The 22,504-nt window shown below is 42.0% G+C and overlaps 1 protein-coding gene across 1 annotated transcript; it reads left to right on the forward strand.

Moving 5' to 3' along the window:
- Window positions 1-290: 290 nt before the first annotated feature.
- LOC112249607 (glucose-6-phosphate isomerase) lies at window positions 291-17,586 on the forward strand. Its single transcript, XM_042321195.1, has 18 exons — window positions 291-483; window positions 1,273-1,363; window positions 1,553-1,621; window positions 1,819-1,938; window positions 2,144-2,227; window positions 2,382-2,528; window positions 3,005-3,076; window positions 3,181-3,225; window positions 3,341-3,394; window positions 7,229-7,289; window positions 7,451-7,494; window positions 7,591-7,743; window positions 8,100-8,229; window positions 8,439-8,515; window positions 16,365-16,493; window positions 16,784-16,859; window positions 16,974-17,040; window positions 17,229-17,586. Exons 1-18 carry the CDS (start codon window positions 365-367, stop codon window positions 17,350-17,352), a joined length of 1,662 nt encoding a protein of 553 aa, XP_042177129.1. The 5' UTR covers window positions 291-364; the 3' UTR covers window positions 17,353-17,586.
- Window positions 17,587-22,504: the final 4,918 nt, after the last annotated feature.

Consider the following 22,504-nt stretch of genomic DNA (forward strand, 5'->3'; position numbering starts at 1 on the left):
TTTATGTAACTTTAGAAGTTGTATTCAATTATTCAATGATACTGTTGTCACTCCATTTTATAAATGACAGGTGTGATCTTTTTTTGTCATGGAATTTGGTAAAACTACTCTATGTCATGAATTGTAAATTCAGTCGGTTGGTAATGTTATGGACTTAGCTACACAACATAGTCTTGATCGCTGCATTATTGATACAGTATGTGTGGCTGTGCTGCACGATCCGAGGTATCGTGTTATTATAGGAGGGGCAAGTGTAGCGGGTTGGTTGCTCTTCAAAAGCCTCTCCTCTCGCGCCTTACGGTCTCACTCAGCCAGGGTAGTTGAGCTGAAAGGACCGCGCCCAACACGCCCAACACTCGACACCATGGGACTCACACACGACCCAACCTTCCAGAAACTGGAGAAATGGTACCATGAACATGCTCTGCACCTCAACATGAGGAAGATGTTTGAGGAAGACAAGGAGAGATTCCACAAATTCAGGTATCTTTATGGTTGGCATTTATTTTGAAATTGTCAGTGTTAATTTGTTGAAGATACACACGTATCCTTATTCTCAAAAACATTATTACATCACCAGTATAAAATGTGATTTAAATGAAAATGCTGTCCATCAGAAAATGTTGTCTTTACTTCAGGCTATTACCTTTAGACATAAGCTAAAAGCACATAATGTGTCATCATAAACAGATGCCACTGCCAATAAAAAACTACCATACAATTTGAGATCTTTGCAATTCATTCAGGTGCAACTGTCTCCTTCCCCAAAATATGAAGTAGTGCCTTTTATCAGAGTAGCTTATGGGCTTCCACACCATAAAATATGCACAGCACTGTCACTGTATGTAGACTTGTGAACTCTGAACTCTCTTCATGTACTGCTAGTGATGTGCGGGTTTGTTGTCTGATGTCTGTCTGTTTTGCTGTCTGTATTGTAATAGCCCTAACCTTAAGTGCATTACAAGCACTTCCACATACACAAGCAAACAGTAGAATTGGGATACCCTGCTTGCCTTGGAATTAGAAATAAGGGGCTTCAAGTTTCGATTGGGCTACCCCTCAAATTCACTACAAAATGCTTGTGGTGAAACAAAACAGATTTATATTTTGTTTCATAGTAAAGGGATGTTTGATTTTGTAACTCGTGGGCAAAAGTTTATTGAGCTAATTGCCTAAATCCAGAAACAGACAGAATTACATATAGAATCCCTCATTTAATAGGATCTCTGTGGAAACAGATCACTCACCCTGTCAAATGTTCTGTCTGAATAGCACAACGCTGAAGACAGATCATGGAGACATTCTGATTGATTACTCTAAGAATCTCATCACTGAGGATGTCATGAAGATGTTGGTCGAACTGGTAAATCGCTGCTTCTCTATCATTATGATTCAAATAACACAACAATTACAAATAGCCATACTGTATTTGGCATTTACCTACAGTCATTATATAAACAGTCTTCTTCTGCTGTGCGTCCAGTAGCATGTCAACCTTTCTGACATGGAAGGCGCATTTGCCCACCAATAGATGTATATATGTTTTCTCTAGGGCAAGTCGAGGGGGATTGAGGCCGCCAGGGACAAGATGTTCCATGGAGACAAGATCAACTTCACTGAGGTGTGTATCTGAGCTTTAGCCTGAGCGTGGTTTATTATCAATGTTATTATCATTGTGATAATGAATGGCCAAATGTAACACACCTGACACCTCCTCAGAAATAGGCTTGAAACAAATTAATGGCACTACATACATTTGCTGTAATTCTTATATCAGTGTGTGTGTCCTTACTGTATCTTCTCCTCCTGTTTGGTTAGGGTCGTGCTGTGCTCCACGTGGCTCTGAGGAACCGCTCCAACCATCCCATCATGGTTGACGGACATGATGTGATGCCTGAGGTCAACAAAGTCCTGGAGAAGATGAAGGGCTTCTGCCACGTGAGTGGGAGCTGACCCAAGGGTCTCAATTTCATAGCAATCCCCCAAATTGCTTAGTGAGACCGTTTGTATTTCCAAGTTACAGTACCGTTAATACATAGAATTGCTAGCTATCTCCCTGTGGCTTTCAAGGCATAACAAATCAAATTTGACTGAACTGTGTAGGCACTTTATTCAATGGTCTACTCATTTGTGTCTGGTGTAGAAAGTTCGCAGTGGCGAGTGGAAGGGCTGGACTGGAAAGTCCATCACAGACGTTGTCAACGTCGGCATTGGTGGATCGGACCTGGTAGGTAACATTTTCACCGTATCATTTGGTAAAGTGTCAATATTTTATTTATATTTTTTATTTAACCTTTATTTAACTAGGCAATATGATGTTTCACTATTAGGTGTGAAAGCTACCTCTGCCATCACTGTGTATTTGTTGTCTTCTTTGCCAGGGTCCTCTAATGGTGACTGAGGCTCTGAAGAACTACTCCAAGGGAGGTCCCCGTGTGCATTTTGTCTCCAACATTGACGGCACACACATCGCCAAAACCCTTGCTGAGCTCAATGCTGAGACCACCCTGTTCATCGTGGCCTCCAAGGTGCCTGCTTTTAATTGTCTTCACCATACCAGTGCATTCAATGGTTTTATTGTTTTGTCTGAACACTTGAGAGAGAGATATTCTTCTTCAATATTGGTCTAAAAAAATTACAAGAAAGACATACAAAAAGACATTGACAAAGAGAAAAGAAACTGCATCTGATAATATGGAAACTCGTAAAGTTCCACTCAGCTTTAGGAGCAACAGTTGTTTGATACAATGGACGTTTCCATTGAAACAAAGGGATCAGTTGGTGCTGCATGCCATGTTGTACCTTCTCTCCTATGCCTCTGCCTCTGTAGAGTGGTAGCCAAAATTATGTCTGAATGGCTTTCCTATTGTCACCCAGCCCTGAGAATTGATGAAGAGATTAGCATGAACTGTTAGTGGTTTAGTACTGTACACAGTAGCCTAAACACACATTGCATTTCTAATGTCTTTGGTGTTACTGTATTGATCTAACTGTCCCTTTTCAGACTTTCACCACCCAAGAGACCATCACCAATGCAGAGTCTGCCAAGGAATGGTTCATTGAGCACGCTAAAGATGTGGGTAGCCTTTTTACCTTTATAAAAATACAGGGAAAGGAGTTGAATTCTATTACCGAAGATAAATGCAAAGTATGTTAAATTAAACCTTGTCTTCTTTACAGAAATCTGCTGTTGCCAAGCACTTTGTGGCGCTCTCCACTGCCGGCGTAAGTTCTTATTTTTGCAACACACCATCGTAAATGCAGTGATATGCTCTGCATGTGTTTCTGTAAAATAAAATAACATTCTAATTCTGTTCTTTCTATCTCCTCTCTTCTGCAGCCTTTAGTGAAGGCCTTTGGCATTGATCCTGACAACATGTTTGGCTTCTGGGATGTGAGTGCATGTTATCTGATAATGCAGAATATGTCATGTGTGCAGTGCATTTGGGGTAGTACAGTGCTCTTCCTGCAATCACCGGCTTTTGACGGGGGACTTAGGTAACAACTATAAATAGCATAGACTTCTGACCTGTGAAGTAGGTGGCTGGGCTCACAGGCTGGCAGCTGTGGGGTAATCAGAAGCCGCACTCTCCAGCTCTGCCCTCAAAGAGTATTATATTATTGGTAGCGACCTTCTCCCTTGGAGAGGTTACTGTAAAGGCTGGGTCACATCAAAGGTCAGAAAGCTACATTTAGTTACATTGTTGGTATTTAAAGGGTAACGGCTCTAACATGCCGTGCCCTTTCACGTCTGAGTAAAGATAGCTGCTTGCTCTCAGAAGTAATATGTATAAAAGGCAGCAGTGTGTATTCATGGATGCCAAGGGAAGCCAGGCTTCCCCAAAAATGGACCAAGAAAAAATATTTACTCTACTCTGTGTTTCATAAATTTCCTTCAATTTGCAAGAGGCTGAGAAAGCATCCGAGTGAACGAAACAGCGCCCCCTCTGTCTCAGCATGTGTAGCATATATCTGAAAAGCCTTGAATTGTGGCATCTCATTGTCCTGTTGTCCTCTGGTGGCTAGATAGCTAGGTAAAATCATCCCTTTCCTAAATTAGCCATTGATGGAAATAGGGATTTGGACTTGTGGTTTTACTTAATTTTCCGTTCTGGTCAATGACTATAACAGTGATTCTGACCTAATCATAAATTCATACATTGTTCCCATGGCCTGAGAGGATGGAAGTTCAACATGTAGCTAGATGTGGTATGGTAATGTTAACTAGCTGGCCTGGCATATCGTTGCCCATGAAAGGAAGTTAGGCTAGCGAACAAGTATGTTAGCTAGGTAGTAGGACAACAAAAACTAAAAGCGTGTACTGTCATAGACCGTTTAGGCAACATAAAAGAGGAGGATGGCATTAGCGTTTCTCAACACGTAGGGTGAGTCAACATGTTTTTTATACTCACACACACACCAGTGGAGGTTCTAGACCATTTCAACTGGGGGGGGCAAGCTTGGGCCTGTTGTACTGTTAGAGGGGCCAATTACATTGGACGTTACTGTTGTCATATCGTTTTCTTCACTGCATTGCAGGCATAAGCAGGCAAAAGATCATGTTCATAATCATCATCGTTGCTGTCTAATAACGGATGTAAATAAACAGCGATAGCAAAAATTAGTTGTGTAAAAATTATATCATACTCTACATTTAGGGGGGCCACAAGGGGGTCCAAAATTGTTGTCACAGGGGCACTGACACACACACAGACAGAGAGAGAGATAAATCATCACCATGGACAGCCACATCATATTTACCTTACGTTGATTGGACTAATAGTTTCTTGTATCTTTTAGTTGTCAATGTATTATACTAAGAATAGGTGATTCGATGATGTTGAAATGTTGAAGTTGAAATGGTGCTGGAGTAGTGGAGGCAGCTCCTGTTTTCTTTACGACTTGCAGTAACTCTGTGTTCTAAATCAATAGTTGTTTAGTAGTTCGAAAATGTTTGAACTACCAGATTATAGAGAAAAAACGCAATTTTCACAACACATAGATTGTAATATGGCTTTTTTTCTGGATTGGCTTTCCCAGTGATTTTACCCACGCACCATTACTGATTAAAGGTGGCATTCACATTGAAAATAATTATGAGAAGTGAGAATATTTAGAAGTTGGGGTCTGCCTTTTCATATATAGGCCTACCCGGCTATTTGTGACTTATTACACACTGTTTATTATATTATTACCCACATGAAGTGCTGTGTAATATGGGTTTCACTTTCGTTAAAGCGATGAGACCAAGTCGCCGCGTGATGTGAATACATCTTCTATTTTAATGAAACGAAGAACACTTCAACAAACTTACAAAACCGCAAAGCTATATAGAATAAGTGCAGACACAGGCAACTAATACATAGACAATCACCCACGAATTACCCAAGGAATATGGCTGCCTAAATATGGTTCCCAATAAGGGACAATGATAAACAGCTGCCTCTAATTGAGAACCAATCTAGGCAACCATAGACATACAAAACACCTAGACTAGTAAACAACCCCATAAACATACAAAAACCCTAGACAGGACAAAAACACAACAAACCACCCCTTGTCACACCCTGACCTAACCAATATAATAAAGAAAACAAAGATAACTAAGGTCAGGGTGTGACAATGGGGGATTCATTCTCTGCAGTGGGCTGAAATGTGTCACCGGGAGGAGGTGAGGGCCCTCGGAGTGTGGTGTCAGGAAAATAACCTCACACTCAACGTCAACAAAACTAAGGAGATGATTGTGGACTTCAGGAAACAGCAGAGGGAACACCCCCATCCACATCGATGGAACAGTAGTGGAGAGGGTAGCAAGTTTTAAGTTCCTCGGCATACACATCACAGACAAACTGAATTGGTCCACTCACACAGACAGCATCGTGAGGAAGGCGCAGCAGCGCCTCTTCAACCTCAGGAGGCTGAAGAAATTCGGCTTGTCACCAAAAGCACTCACAAACTTCTACAGATGCACAATCGAGAGCATCCTGGCGGGCTGTATCACCGCCTGGTATGGCAACTGCACCGCCCTCAACCGTAAGGCTCTCCAGAGGGTAGTGAGGTCTGCACAACGCATCACCGGGGGCAAACTACCTGCCCTCCAGGACACCTACACCACCCGATGCTACAGGAAGGCCATAAAGATCATCAAGGACATCAACCACCCGAGCCACTGCCTGTTCACCCCGCTGTCATCCAGAAGGCGAGGTCAGTACAGGTGCATCAAAGCTGGGACCGAGAGACTGAAAAACAGCTTCTATCTCAAGGCCATCAGACTGTTAAACAGCCACCACTAACATTGAGTGGCTACTGCCAACACACTGTCAATGACACTGACTCTACTCCAGCCACTTTAATCATGGGAATTGATGGGAAATTATGTAAATATATCACTAGCCACTTTAAACAATGCTACCTTATATAATGTTACTTACCCTACATTGTTCATCTCATATGCATACGTTGATACTGTACTCTATATCATCGACTGCATCCTTATGTAATACATGTATCACTAGCCACTTTAACTATGCCACTTGGTTTACATACTTATCTCATATGTATATACTGTACTCGATATCATCTACTGTATCTTGCCTATGCTGCTCTGTACCATCACTCATTCATATATCCTTATGTACATATTCTTTATCCCCTTACACTGTGTATAAGACAGTAGTTTTTTTTTGGAATTGTTAGTTAGATTACTTGCTCGTTATTACTGCATTGTCGGAACTAGAAGCACAAGCATTTCGCTACACTCGCATTAACATCTGCTAACCATGTGTATGTGACAAATAAAATTTGATTTGATTTGATTTGATTTAATGGTAAGGAATTTCAAGACAATGGTATGGAATTTTTAGATGCTTGGGGCCTCTTTCTGGGGCAAGCTGTAGGGCCAAGTGAGATTGGGCACAGTTCCCTGTCTCTGTGTCACATTCAATTACGTAAGCTTCAGAGTGCTCTGAGGTTTCTGAATCTTCTCAGGACACCACCAGACACCAATTAATATAAAATACATAGACCAGAATGCACAGCACTGAAATAGTAAAGTAATTTCAGTAAGAGTCATGTTTCTCAGTTACATAACATTGGTGTTAGGGTCACTACATTTTGGTGGGGGGAGATACATGTTGCATATTCAAAGTTGTACTGTGAAAATGATTAAGCTCAAGAAATGTTTGTTGATTTTGTGCACATTTCTAACCAGATTGTTGCTGTGTTTTAGTGGGTTGGTGGACGTTATTCCCTGTGGTCTTGTATTGGATTGTCCATTGCTCTGCACATCGGTATGTACATTATGTTGTAGGTTTATTCTCCCGGTTTAGATATTCTAATGCTTTGATCAGCTGCCTGTACTCTACCTGAGTAGAATAACCTTTGTAATCAGTTGTTAAAAGGAGATATTTGAAGTATAACTCAAAGTCTCTGGTCTTTTCTTTCTTCCCAGGCTATGACAACTTTGAGAAGCTTCTAGAAGGGGCTCACTGGATGGTAAGTACAGCCAATTATTCTCACTGTCCAAAGACTTGGAAACTTTTCTATTGGTCAGATGAATACGTGTGAGTTGACCCCCTCTTGTTCCTGTAGGACAACCATTTCAAAACAGCCCCTGTGGAGAAGAACGCTCCCATGCTCCTGGCTCTGCTGGGTGTCTGGTACATCAACTTCTTCCAGGCCGAGACCCACGCCATGCTGCCTTATGACCAGTACATGCACCGATTCGCTGCCTACTTCCAGCAGGTCTGTCACTCACTAACTGGGTTAAGAGCCTTTACCAGGGTTAAGAGTCATTTCCACAATTAAGACATGACTGAGTGTAACATAAGTAAACTACCAAAGCAAAACACAGTGAAGAATGTGTCAGTCTACTTTGGCAATTTACTATAAATACTATAAAAATGTATACACCCACTCCTTGTCCTGAAGGTAGGCTGTTGTCGGATATATTGTCAGATTTGTATTGATCAAATGGAAATGTGTTTTACTGTGCATACTAAGTCTAGGTTAAATAGCCTGATGATAATGTTGTTTTAGTATTAGTTTAAATTGAACTGAAACGGAACACCGAAGATGTTCAATTTATGTGATGTCTATAGGGTGACATGGAGTCCAATGGAAAGTACATCACTATTCATGGCAAACGTGTCAACTACCATACTGGCCCCATCGTATGGGGAGAGCCTGGCACCAACGGACAGCACGCCTTCTACCAGCTCATTCACCAGGGTACTGCCTCCTTAAAGGAACTGTCCAGTTAAAATCAGACTTTTGAAAGTTCATATTCTCTTAACTCATACCCAAATAATGTTGCTGACTGGTCCATAAGCTCTTCAACATATTGATTAATGGTCAGCTGAAATGGATGAGTATGTATGTTATGGAAGAGTAATATGTTATTAGTCACAGATGCAGTGTTACTGCTGTGTCCTCCACAGGAACTCGTATGGTCCCCGCTGACTTCCTCATCCCTGCCCAGACACAGCACCCCATCAGGGAAAGTAAGCACCATAAGGTAGGCTACCCCTACAGGACAGATCTTCCAGCACTACCAACCCACTGGGAACCAACTGGTTAAATCAACATTGTTTCAATGTAATTTGTCAATTTGTCAAGGTATTGTGATGTGTAAAATATATTGGATCTAAAATATGTTGAATTTGGACCTTTTTAAAACAACGTCACATCTTCTTCAAAACAATAAGGCTGGGCAGCCCCTCCTACTGGAGAATGTATCTATCTGCAGCTACCCTTTGACCTCCCATCCAGGGTTTTAACCAAGCCCAGCACAGCTTAGCTATGAGATTTTGTTACAGACAATTACCAATATGCTATTGTGAGAATGATTGTTGAGAGATCACCTCTTAAAAACTAATTAGATTTACTGTTGCTGTCAAGTCATTCCAAAGGGAAGGTTTAAGAGAGCAAATAAACAACAACAAAAATTCACCTTTATTTAACCAGGTAGGCTAGTTGAGAACAAGTTCTCATTTACAACTGCGACCTGGCCAAAATAAAGCAAAGCAGTGCGACACAAACAACAACACAGAGTTACACATGGAATAAACAAGCATACAGTCAATAATACAATAGAGAAAGTCTATATACAGTGTGTGCAAATGATGTAGGATAAGAGGGGTGAGGCAATAAATAGGCCATAGTGGTGAAATTATTACAGTATGGCAAATTAAACACTGGGGTGATAGATGAGTGTGCAAGTAGCGGTACTGGGGTACAAAGGAGCAAAATAAATCCAATAAATAACAATATGGTGATGAGGTAGTTGGATGGGCTATTTACAGATTGGCTATGTACAGGTGCAGTGATCTGTGAGCTGCTCTGACAGCTGGTGCTTAAAGCTAGAGAGGGAGATGTGAGTCTCCAGTGATTTTTGCAGTTTGTTCCAGTCATTGGCAGCAGAGAACTGGAAGGAAAGCTGGCTGAAGGAGGAATTGGCTTTGGGGGTGACCAGTGAAATTTACCTGCTGGATTGCGTGCTGCGGGTGGGTGCTGCTATGGTGACCAGTGAGCTGAGATAAGGCTGGGCTTTACCTAGCAACGACTTATAGATGACCTGGAGCCAGGGGGTTTGGCGACGAGTATGAAGCGAGGGCCAGCCAACGAGAGCATATAGGTCACAGTGGTGGGTAGTATATGGGGCTTTGGTGACAAAACAGATGGCACTGTGATAGACTGCATCCAATTTACTGAGTAGAGTGTTGGAGGCTATTTTGTAAATGACATCGCCAAAGTCAAGGATCGGTAGCATAGTCAGTTTTACAAGGGTATGTTTGGCAGCATGAGTGAAGGATGCTTTGTTTGCGAAATAGGAATCCAATTCTAGATTTAATTTTGGATTGGAGATGCTTAATGTGAGTCTGGAAGGAGAGTTTACAGTCTAACCAGACACCTAGGTATTTGTAGTTGTCCACATATTCTAAGTCAGAACCATCCAGAGTAGTGATGCTGGACGGGTGGGTAGGTGTGGGCATCGATCGGTTGAAGAGCATGCATTTAGTTTTGCTTGTATTTAAGAACAGTTTGAGGCCACGGAAGGAGAGTTGTATGTCATTGAAGCTCGTCTGGAGGTTAGTTAACACAGTGTCAAAAGAAGGGCCAGAAGTATACAGAATGGTGTTATCTGCATAGAGGTGGATCAGAGAATCACCAGCAGAAAGAGCGATATCATAGATGTATACAGAGAAAATAGTCGGCCTGAGGATTGAACCCTGTGGCACCCCCATAGAGACCGCCAGAGGTCCGGACAACAGGCCCTCCGATTTGACACACAACTCTGTCAGATAAGTAGTTGGTGAACCAGGCGAGGCAGTCATTTGAGAAACCAAGGCTGTTGAGTCTGCCGATAAGAATGTGGTGATTAACAGAGTCGAAAACCTTGGCCAGGTCGATGAATACAGCTGCACAGTATTGTCTTTTATCGATGGTGGTTATATGATATTGTTTAGGACCGTGAGCGTGGCTGAGGTGCACCCATGAGCAGCTCGGAAACCAGATTGCATAGCGGAGAAGGTATGGTGGGATTCGAAATGGTTGGTCATCTGTTTGCTAACTTAGCTTTCGAAGACCTCAGAAAGGCAGGGTATGATAGTTAGAGGTCTGTAGCAGTTTGGGTCTAGAGTGTCTCACTTTGAAGATGGGGATGACCGCGGCAGAATTCCAATCTTTGGGGATCTCAGACAACACGAAAGAGTTTGAACAAGCTAGTAATAGGGGTTGCAACAATTTCAGCTTTTAATTTTTGGAAGTGAGAGTCCAGATTGTCTAGCCCTGCTGATTTGTAGGGTTCCAGATTTTGCAGCTCTTTCAGAACATCAGCTATCTGGATTTGGGTGAAGGAGAATTGGGGAGGCAAGTTGCAGTGAGGGGTGCAGGGCTGTTGACCGGGGTAGGGGTAGCCAGGGGTAGCCTTATTTAAGATGGTGAGGAAAGCACTCTTAAAGAATAACCAGGCATCCTCTTCTGATGGAATGAGGTCAATATCCTTCCAGGATACCCGGGCCAGGTCGATTAGAAAGACCTGCTCGCTGAAGTGTTTTAGGGAGAGTCTGACAGTGATGAGGGGTGGTCGCTTGACCACAGAACCATTATGGACACAGGAAATGAGGCAGTGATCGCTGAGATCCTGGTTGAAGACAGCAGAGGTGTATTTGGAGGGCAGGTTGGTTAGGATGATACCGATGAGGGTACCCGTTTTTACGGATTTGGGGTTGTACCTGGTGGGTTCATTGATCATTTGTGTGAGATTGAGAGAATCAAAATTAGATTGTAGGATGACCGGGGTGTTAAGCATGTCCCAGTTTAGGTCACCTAACAGCACGATCTCTGAAGATAGATGGGGGGCAATCAATTCGCATATGGTGTCCAGGGTACAGCTGGGGGCAGAAGGTGATCTATAGCAACGGTAAGAGACTTGTAGAGACCTGGATAGTAAGACAGAACTCTGCAGGCTATCCCTGCAGTAACTCTGCCCCCTTTGGCAGTACTATCTTGTCGGAAAATGTTATAGTTAGGGATGGAAATTTCAAGGTTTTTGGTGGTCTTCCTAAGCCAGAATTCAGACACAGCTAGGACATCTGGGTTGGCAGAGTGTGCTAGGACAGTGAATTTAAAAAAAAATTAGGGAGGAGGCTTCTAATGTTAACATGCATGAAACCAAGACTTTTACGGTTACAGAAGTCAACAAATGAGAGCGCCTGGGGAATGGGAGTGGAGGTAGGCACTGCAGGGCCTGGATTAACCTCCACATCCCCAGAGAAATAGAGGAGGAGTAGGATAAGGATACGGCTAAAGGCTAAAAGAACTGGTCGTCTAGTACGTTCAGAACAGAGATTAAAAGGAGCAGGTTTCTGGGCACGGTAGAATAAATTCATGGCATAATATACAGACAAAGGTATGGTAGGATGTGAATACAGTGGGGGTAAACCTGTACATAGTGATGATGAAAGAGATATTGTCTCTAGTTAAGCTAGCGGGCCGGGGCTAGCCAGCTAGCAGAAGGGCCTTTGAGGGACGTCGTGACGGAAGAAAGTCTGTTGTGGCCCCCTCGTGCTGTTACGTCGGCAGACGGATCAGCAGGGCTCCGTGTGGTAAACCAGGCCAATTGGCAAAATAGGTATAGTGGCCAAAGAATTAGCTCCAGGCTAATTGGTTCTTGCTTCGGGACAGAGGCGTATGAAATGTGACCATACTTTACCACTCATATATCATCAATGATGCTATTTAGGACTATATAGCATTCTCAAAATATTAAACAGCTATTGTTTTAATTCAAATCCAGAATTCAACTAAAAATAGACCATACAATAGGCCTTGGATTTCAAGCAGTGGTTGATTTCAAATGTAATGATATTTAGTGATATTGAATTGTGTTTGGTTGTCAACGCTTCCAACACTTCTGCTTGGATAGTTCCACCTGTGGCATTGACATAGTCTGGCTTGTCTACAAATGAATAATTGATATATTGGATTCACATCTCCATCTCAACCAAAAGTTGAGTTAAAGAATAGGACTAAATCAAATCAAACTTTATTTCAAAGCATTAAAAGTTTGAATTTATTTGATTTAGTCCAATTCATTAATTTAGAATTTTGGTTGAGATGGAGATGTAATCCAGCATATCAATTATTCATTTGTAGACAAACAAAAATTAAAGCCAGACTAAGTAGTGGCACAGATGGAACTATCTGCAATGAAGATAAGTCTCCTTCAAATGTTGATATCAGGCTGCATTGACAACCAAACACAATTCAACATCACTTTTCACATACAATAAATACTGTAGCCTATTATTAACTTGTCGACAAGTTATGTCAACAAATGATATGTTGCATTCACGTCTCCAACTCAGCCAAAAAGTTAAAGAATGGGATTAAGACAGTGGCTCAGATGGAGCTATCCAGGCAGTAAATACATCTCCTTTTAAATATTGATATTTGGTTGCGTTGTCAACCAAACAAAATTCAATACTACTTTTGTAATATAGTAAATAGCTTAAAGTTAAGGCTTTCTTACAAACTAATGTAACATTCAACCTTAAAATGAGTAACACATCCAAGGCCACATTATGAAGTTACTGTCACCATACATTTCTTCTTACTGTATGTAATCATATAAAACATGCATGTTGCTGTAATAATCTATATAGAATCTCAAACTGCATTGATCTCTTGCACCATGCACTTTTAAAATAGTCTCAACTTCCATCCAGGCCATTTGGTTCAGCTATTAGATGAAGCACAGTAATAACACATGCATCTGTTGTATAAATAAACAATATCTGTCAGTGTATTCCTAATTTGAAATTTCCTGTGCTTTTAAATGGATGAAAGCGCAATGACAGACATTTGGGTGATAACTAAACCAAAAATCAGATATTGTTTTTCCATTGGATTTGGTTAAGCTTTAAATACAGTGCCTTGCGAAAGTATTCGGCCCCCTTGAACTTTGCGACCTTTTGCCACATTTCAGGCTTCAAACATAAAGATATAAAACTGTATTTTTTTTGTGAAGAATCAACAACAAGTGGGACACAATCATGAAGTGGAACGACAATTAATTGGATATTTCAAACTTTTTTAACAAATCAAAAACTGAAAAATTGGGCGTGCAAAATTATTCAGCCCCCTTAAGTTAATACTTTGTAGCGCCACCTTTTGCTGCGATTACAGCTGTAAGTCGCTTGGGGTATGTCTCTATCAGTTTTGCACATCGAGAGACTGAATTTTTTTCCCATTCCTCCTTGCAAAACAGCTCGAGCTCAGTGAGGTTGGATCGAGAGCATTTGTGAACAGCAGTTTTCAGTTCTTTCCACAGATTCTCGATTGGATTCAGGTCTGGACTTTGACTTGGCCATTCTAACACCTGGATATGTTTATTTTTGAACCATTCCATTGTAGATTTTGCTTTATGTTTTGGATCATTGTCTTGTTGGAAGACAAATCTCCGTCCCAGTCTCAGGTCTTTTGCAGACTCCATCAGGTTTTCTTCCAGAATGGTCCTATATTTGGCTCCATCCATCTTCCCATCAATTTTAACCATCTTCCCTGTCCCTGCTGAAGAAAAGCAGGCCCAAACCATGATGCTGCCACCACCATGTTTGACAGTGGGGATGGTGTGTTCAGGGTGATGAGCTGTGTTGCTTTTATGCCAAACATAACGTTTTGCATTGTTGCCAAAAAGTTCAATTTTGGTTTCATCTGACCAGAGCACCTTCTTCCACATGTTTGGTGTGTCTCCCAGGTGGCTTGTGGCAAACTTTAAACGACAATTTTTATGGATATCTTTAAGAAATGGCTTTCTTCTTGCCACTCTTCCATAAAGACCAGATTTGTGCAATATACGACTGATTGTTGTCCTATGGACAGAGTCTCCCACCTCAGCTGTAGATCTATGCAGTTCATCCAGAGTGATCATGGGCCTCTTGGCTGCATCTCTGATCAGTCTTCTCCTTGTATGAGCTGAAAGTTTAGAGGGACGGCCAGGTCTTGGTAGATTTGCAGTGGTCTGATACTCCTTCCATTTCAATATTATCGCTTGCACAGTGCTCCTTGGGATGTTTAAAGCTTGGGAGATATTTTTGTATCCAAATCCGGCTTTAAACTTCTTCACAACAGTATCTCGGACCTGCCTGGTGTGTTCCTTGTTCTTCATGATGCTCTCTGCGCTTTTAACGGACCTCTGAGACTATCACAGTGCAGGTGCATTTATACAGAGACTTGATTACACACAGGTGGATTGTATTTATCATCATTAGTCATTTAGGTCAACATTGGATCATTCAGAGATCCTCACTGAACTTCTGGAGAGAGTTTACTGCACTGAAAGTAAAGGGGCTGAATAATTTTGCACGCCCAATTTTTCAGCTTTTGATTTGTTAAAAAAGTTTGAAATATCCAATAAATGTCGTTCCACTTCATGATTGTGTCCCACTTGTTGTTGATTCTTCACAAAAAAATACAGTTTTATATCTTTATGTTTGAAGCCTGAAATGTGGCAAAAGGTCGCAAAGTTCAAGGGGGCCGAATACTTTCGCAAGGCACTGTAGATGGTTGAAAGCAGAGTGATAACACTTTGGAAATTCAACAAAAATCTGGTTGTCTTTTTGAGTGGGTGAATATAGGTTGTAATCTAATTGACTGTAAACTCTCCTGCCAGACTCATATCAAACATCTCCAATCTAAAATCAAATCTAGAGTCGGCTTTCTATTCCGCAATAAAGCCTCCTTCACTCACTCACGCCGCCAAACTTACCCTAGTAAAAATGACTATCCTACCGATCCTCGACTTCGGCGATGTCATCTACAAAATAGCTTCCAACACTCTACTCAGCAAACTGGATGCAGTTTATCACAGTGCCATCCGTTTTGTTACTAAAGCACCTTATATTACCCACCACTGCGACCTGTATGCTCTAGCCGGCTGGCCCTCGCTACATATTCGTCGCCAGACCCACTGGCTCCAGGTCATCTACAAGTCCATGCTAGGTAAAGCTCCGCCTTATCTCAGTTCACTGGTCACGATGTCAACACCCACCCGTAGCACGCGCTCCAGCAGGTGTATCTCACTGATCATCCCTAAAGCCAACACCTCATTTGGCCGCCTTTCGTTCCAGTTCTCTGCTGCCTGTGACTGGACGAATTGCAAAAATCGCTGAAGTTGGAGACATTTACCTCCCTCACCAACTTCAAACATCTGCTATCTGAGCAGCTAACCGATCGCTGCAGCTGTACATAGTCTATCGGTAAATAGCCCACCCAATTTACCTACCTCATCCCCATACTGTTTATATTTATTTACTTTTCTGCTTTTTTTGCAGACCAATATCTCTACCTGTACATGACCATCTGATCATTTATCACTCCAGTGTTAATCTGAAAAATTGTAGTTATTCGCCTACCTCCTCATGCCTTTTGCACACAATGTATATAGACTCTCTTTTTTTTCTACTGTGTTATTGACTTGTTAATTGTTTACTCCATGTGTAACTCTGTTGTCTGTTCACACTGCTATGCTTTATCTTGGCCAGGTCGCAGTTGCAAATGAGAACTTGTTCTCAACCAGCCTACCTGGTTAAATAAAGGTGAAATAAAATAAATTTAAAAAAACATCTCAACTGAATATTACCCAATTATCCACATTGAAATGACGTGGTGTCAGTGGGAATAATCTGGGAGTAAATACCTTCCCATTCGGTGACTGAACTAATCATTCAGTTATTCAAGTGATGCCTACTTTTACTGTTTATCTGACAAAAGAACCTATGCTGTGTGATACTAGGGATAATGCACAGGGATAATGTCATAATGGGATAATGCCTTACTTGTTGTATCCTCTGTGTCTGTAGATCCTGATGGCCAACTTCCTGGCCCAGACTGAGGCTCTGATGAAAGGAAAGACCACAGAGGAGGCTAAGAAGGAACTGGAGGCCGGTGGCCTGACAGGAGAGGCCCTGGAAACCATTCTGCCACACAAAGTTAGTGAGAGCAGATCCCTCATGGCGCAAGTCCACTGCAACCCCAGTCCTGCCTAAAACTTTCTATGGGCTTAAACCCTGTTGTTATACTGGGGAGATTGTGTGTCTATTGCTAGAGCAGACACTGTCGCTCTGATAGGGACGTTCGTCCTCCTAGTGGACAAAATAAGTTTTGCATCAGGATGGAAGAAGCTTCAAACAGGGTGCAATATTGTATAATTACAAGTATGCAACAACTGTCTTACAACAGGTTGTGTGATATAAAATGTTTCCTCTTGTTCTGCTGTAAGGTATTCCAAGGAAACAAGCCAACCAACTCTATTGTCTTCAAGAAGCTGAACCCATTCACACTGGGAGCACTTATTGGTAAGAGCTGAATATGGACCTGTGAACCAACAACCAATGATATTTGAAATATTGATCAAAATAATGTATTTACTTGTTATGCTCCCAGTAACAATGTATGGTGTTGTTTCACAGCCATGTATGAACACAAGATCTTTGTCCAGGGTGTTATGTGGGAGATCAACAGTTTTGACCAGTGGGGGTAAGTGTGACTATTTGAAACCAAGCTCCTCGATAATGTGAAATCTATGACAGATTACACACAGAGCCATTATCCTATGAAATTCTACAAAAAAAATGTTTCACTGACATTCTATTCTGTCCACTCTGGTGAGTTTTCTGGTGACATTCTATTCCGTCCATTATTATCTCTTTCTCTCTCTATCTCAGAGTTGAGCTGGGTAAGGCTTTGTGTAAGAAGATCGAGCCTGAGCTGCATGGCTCCAACGAGGTCCACTCTCACGACTCCTCCACCAACGGGCTCATTAATTTTATCAAGAAGAACCACGCCTAACCTGCCCACCACCGTCATCCATCCTCCCTGTCCTGCCCCTCTGCTGATGGGGGTGCCTGGGCTGTAGTGAAGGTAGACTCACTGCAGCATCAGTCACCATGCAGAGGAGTAGAAGCACTTTCTATGTCTGTAATCATCTGTCTGCGTCCTGTCTGTTTGTTGTGACATCGGACTGTATTTTATGTACTGTTGTATGTTTAAGCAATAAGGCCCGAGTCGGTGTGGTATATGGCCAATATACCACGGCTAAGGGCTCTTAGGCGATACGCAACGCGGAGTGCCTGGACACAGCTCTTAGTCGTGGTATATTAGCCATATACCACAAATCCCTGAGGTGCCTTATTGATATTATAAACTGGTTACCAACGTAATTAGAAGGGTAAAAATAAACGTTTTGTCATACCCGTGGTATACTGTCTGATGTATCACGGCTGTCAGCCAATCAGCATTCAGGGTTTGAACCACCCAGTTTATAGTTTTGGGTTTACCACTGTAAAGGGGAACGCTACTGTAGAGTGAGCCTGTGGAGGGGAGTGTAAACTACATCCCAGACTATCCCACTCCACTTATGGGGAGTAAAGCTTTTAATTAACATCTTTACACCAATCTATTGTCTGTGTCCTTAGTTGATTCTAGCCTGCATTCTGTTCAGAAGTTTGCAGTTGCAGACAATCCTAGAGGATAATGATGCATTTATGTATGAATAATGGAAACTACTTTCAAACCACACTCTCAATAAATCCAATGAGTTTTACTCATAGGGGAATGAAAGTGTTCCTCTATGTCCAAACCATCACTAGATGGCATTAGAGGACCCCAGATTTGGCCCAGTATAAACCAAACCAGCCTCAGAGCAAATCACTGCTGTGCTTATTCTCTGGAACAACAGGGTCAGAGGTCAATCTGTCTCCTATATTTTCCATCCCCACAAATCCCCAGACATCACAGACTGTTAAGTAGCATCCATACTCAGAGAAAAACAAACAGCAGGCAGAAATACATCTGGAAAACATCATTTGATATGCAGGCCCCTCAATGTGAGACAGTTTAATCATCATTAACTCTATGATATGTGGCTAAAACTCCATTAAACAAAATACTCTGTGAATTTCAACCAAACCATGTCTCATCCTAATTTCTGCTTGTACATTACAGATTACTTTGCTGTGCAATGCACAAATATGTCTCATCATAAATACAGCAAGTACATTACCATGATGTTGTATGCAAGAATACACTGAGTGTACAAACGATTAAGAACACCTTCCTAATATTGAGTTTCACCCCCTTTAGCCCTCAGAACAGCCTCAATTCATCGGACATGGACTCTACAAGGTGTTGAAAGTGTTCCACACGGATGCTGGCCCATGTTGACTCAAATGCTTCCCACAGTTGTGTCAAGTTGGCTGGATGTCCTTTGCGTGGGGGACCATTTTTGATACACACAGGAAACTGTTAAGTGTGAAAAACCCAACCGTTTTACAGTTCTTGACACACTCAAATCGATGTGCCTGGCACCTACTACCATACCCCGTTCAAAGGCACTTAAATATTTTGTCTTGCCAATTCACCCTCTGAATGGCACAGATATACAATCCATGTCTCAATAGTCTCAAGGCTTAAAAATCCTTCTTTAACCTTTCTCCTCCCCTTCATCTACACACTGATGGAAGGTGTAGAAGGTGACATAAATAAGAGATCATAGCTTTCACCTGGATTCACCTGATCAGTCTTTGTCATGGAAGAGCAGGTGTCCCTAATGTTTTGTACGCTCAGTGTATGTCTCATCATAAGACCAGCAAGTACATTACAGATGACTTTGCTCCGCACATGCTTTTTCCATAATACTGTATGCAAGAATATGTGATGTTTGTTTCAACCAACCTAGAAGTACTATTTTTCTCTGTACCAAACTGCTCCTAGTTATAATTTATTGAGTGCCAAAGAGCACAAAGAGAAAAACCAAGGGACCCAAGACACTGTGATGGGCTCAGCAATCCTGTTGCTTGGCAACAACTCTATACTTCAATCATAACTTAGCCTGAGTTATTTCAGGCTCAGTGGTACAGAATATAACAAGCGAGTTTTGATATCATTTTGGAGCTTGAGAGAGAGAGAAAAGATGTTTCTTGATTTATATTTGCACCTGCTTGGTCAGGGAGAAAAGTATTTGAGTAAGTAGTCTGCCGAATAGCCTACCAACCCATTCTAGGACACATGCACTTTTCAAGTTACATTCAGGAATGCAGCTCAAACTGTTCCATTGAAACCATGAATTTTGAACATGAATACGACTGCCAGTTCAGAGCATGTTCCTGAGATGTTTCAAAAACCATGCCTACTGCATTCCCCCACATTCCCCCTGCATGCTTTATTGGTTGACCTGTCAGTCATTCTCACTGAGGCCTGTTTAAGAGTTGCCCCTCAACCTCCAACACTACAGTCGCCAAGGCAACGTCACCCCTCCAGTCTGTACACACATTCCCAAGTTCACAGAGGTGACAGAAAGTAGGAGCTGTGTTAACTGGCTATTAGCCAGCTGGTTTGTGTTTGTCTATGCCTCATCATCACTTGAGAGATGATTTGAATTCCTGTTGTTAAGCTATGTGCTTAACAATGAGGACCAGCACAAGCCTCCTGGAATATTTTGAAGTCAATACTGTATGTATGACACATTTCTGCATGTGTAACACGTACCATGAAAACTTCATTCTGAGGAGAAATTCACCCTGCAGTTCGACAGTTATGTTTGCTAGTCACTTGAACTTTGCAGGGATGCCATTGATCAAATATGATCTCATATCTCAACACACTTTCCATGGGATATTTATTTTCTAAGGCAAATATTACTCCTGAAATACTTGCAAAGCAAACTCACAGATTCCTCTCTTATAACCCAGAGGATGGCCCTCTCATTTGATCAGTTGGTCTCCAGTCTGAATCTGCATTTGACATCCCTCACATGGCAGACCCTCGGCCTACAGCTGTAAAAAGGGGCCATTTAGTCAGGCCCTGTTCCATATTTCCCACGACTACTAGAGTTATATAAAGGTTAGTCTAAGTGCGTGGGCAGGCATTGCTCCTCGTCATCATACTGCTGACTAGTATAAAATATAGGGGGACAGTGGAAACAATGGAGCTGTGGGCCTGAGGCTCTGGGTGGTCCCTGGCATTGTGGATCCCAGTCTGCCAGGGGTGGCAGTGATATTGTCAGTCACATCTCTGAGACATACAGTACATGCCAGGTTTTTATGACCCCCACGACAATCAACTTTTTGACTTGATTTCTGCCAAACTACCAGACAGACAGCTGTGGCTTGTTTAGTCTCACGGGCCCGTGGCCGCCTCTCTGTCATTTATTCAAGCCATGTGATTTTGGAGTGAAGAGTAAATCGACTTGAGCCTTCAGTTGGCGTTCTATCGCTCCAGCACGGTGACGTTGTTGATGGTCATAGAGGGCAGTAATGCAAATTGATATTAACATGTCAGAGGTCACACCCTGATGTTTAACTAGTTAACTATTTAACATCTAACACATTTCATTGGTACACTTTTAGATATAACACCACAGACTAACGTGTCTGTAACCATAGAATCATGTTGTGTATGAGGTCATTCTGTTGACTGCATATTTCAGCCTGGGCTCCTGGTGGTGGAGGGATCTCTGTGCTCCAGAGGGAAGGCTTCCTTTGTATGGTGTAACAGATCTCATCTCACAGTGGGTCCCTGGGGCTCCAGCTATACCGCACACACAGAGCTCCCTGAGTAACAGGGCGGTACCCTCACACACACACATAAAGAGTGCTTTGTGCCCCAACTCCTGGAGCTGTCAACCAACACCAGAGTTCTTCCTCACGAAGACTGAACTGAACATGACTGTTCAGAAGCGCTCAGCTCGGCTGCCCAGTTGGGGACAGACTGTTCTGCTGTTTATGCCTACACATATACAGTACAGTACATATCCATACTGAATTATACCTGAGCATGTCTCAGTCATAACAGATTACAATGACATTGAGTGTGATTTATCTGGATGGGTTGAGGTGTATTTTAGGAGACTTGGTAAGAACCTCACACGTCCTCCTCCGCGTCTGACCCTGAATGAGCTCTATTGTAAGTACATATTTTACCAGTAAAATCTACCTGCCCACTCATTCACCAATACAGTCTGAAAGAGAGATGGCGTGAGGGGATAACAGTAGTTAAATGATCTACTTCCAGTTCCTGCAGTCCTGCCCAATGCAATGCCTATCCATTATCCATTACACAGAACAACCAAACGGCAGAAGTAAATACATTTTGGTGAGTATACATTTTAAAAAGTATATTAAGGTGGTCTCTGCCACTGAACCTGTCCTTGGAACCATCCCAACATTCTAGTCCAGCGGGTCAGTTTGTATGCTTTCTATCTCAACCCTGTGCTGACCTTCATTTTCTGCACTGGCCCTGATAAACATTTTCCCAATCCATGTTAGCTCTAGGCTCTGTTCTGTCACAACCAACCGCTCCTGAATTCCAGGCCTGCTGACTGACCAACCTCAGGCCTTCACAGCCTTTGTTCTGGACTTCAGAGGGGAATACCTCAAAATCAAAAGCAGCACATTTCCTGATCAACAATGATTCTGTTCACTACTTTAAAAGCAAAGTCAGGCAATTCAGTTTTGTATGACAAATATAAACCTCTCTACACTCAGAATAGCATTAATTGTGTATGCTGATGGTATTCTCTGTACACTTGACAGAGAATCAAGGCATTGTTGCCATGGCGCCTTTATGGCAGCCTAGGCTGATTGCGCTGCTATTTCATTGTAATGTATTGTTTTAAGTGTTTTTTAACAAGCATTTTTATTTTGAGTAGCTAATCAGGTATTGATATTTTTTATCCAATAATTTTTTACCTCAATGTTGAAATTAGACAAAAAAATGCATCAAGAAAGTAAAGCTAGCTGATTGCTTCTTTTGAATACCTGCATTGAAGAGTTTCACCTATTATCTCCTGGATGACAACAAAGGACAGGAATGGGGCACATTGGCATTGTTTACTTACGGAAGATTCCTTCATAATTTGAAGAAGATAAAACAAAGCCTGAGTAAGGAACTAAAAAAATGAGCAATTCAACTTGGAATCCTATGGAAAAAGCTCAAACATCGA

Source organism: Oncorhynchus tshawytscha, linkage group LG04, assembly GCF_018296145.1.
Source record: "Oncorhynchus tshawytscha isolate Ot180627B linkage group LG04, Otsh_v2.0, whole genome shotgun sequence".
NCBI classification, from domain to species: Eukaryota; Metazoa; Chordata; class Actinopteri; order Salmoniformes; family Salmonidae; genus Oncorhynchus; species Oncorhynchus tshawytscha.

Excerpts from the sequence above, each read along its gene's own strand:
- LOC112249607 (XM_042321195.1), top strand. The coding sequence starts at position 365 with ATGGGACTCACACACGACCCAACCTTCCAGAAACTGGAGAAATGGTAC. Across the intron at positions 1,622-1,818 it reads ACAAGATCAACTTCACTGAG|GGTCGTGCTGTGCTCCACGT; the intron begins GTGTGTATCTGA and ends CTGTTTGGTTAG. Across the intron at positions 8,230-8,438 it reads CTACCAGCTCATTCACCAGG|GAACTCGTATGGTCCCCGCT; the intron begins GTACTGCCTCCT and ends TGTCCTCCACAG.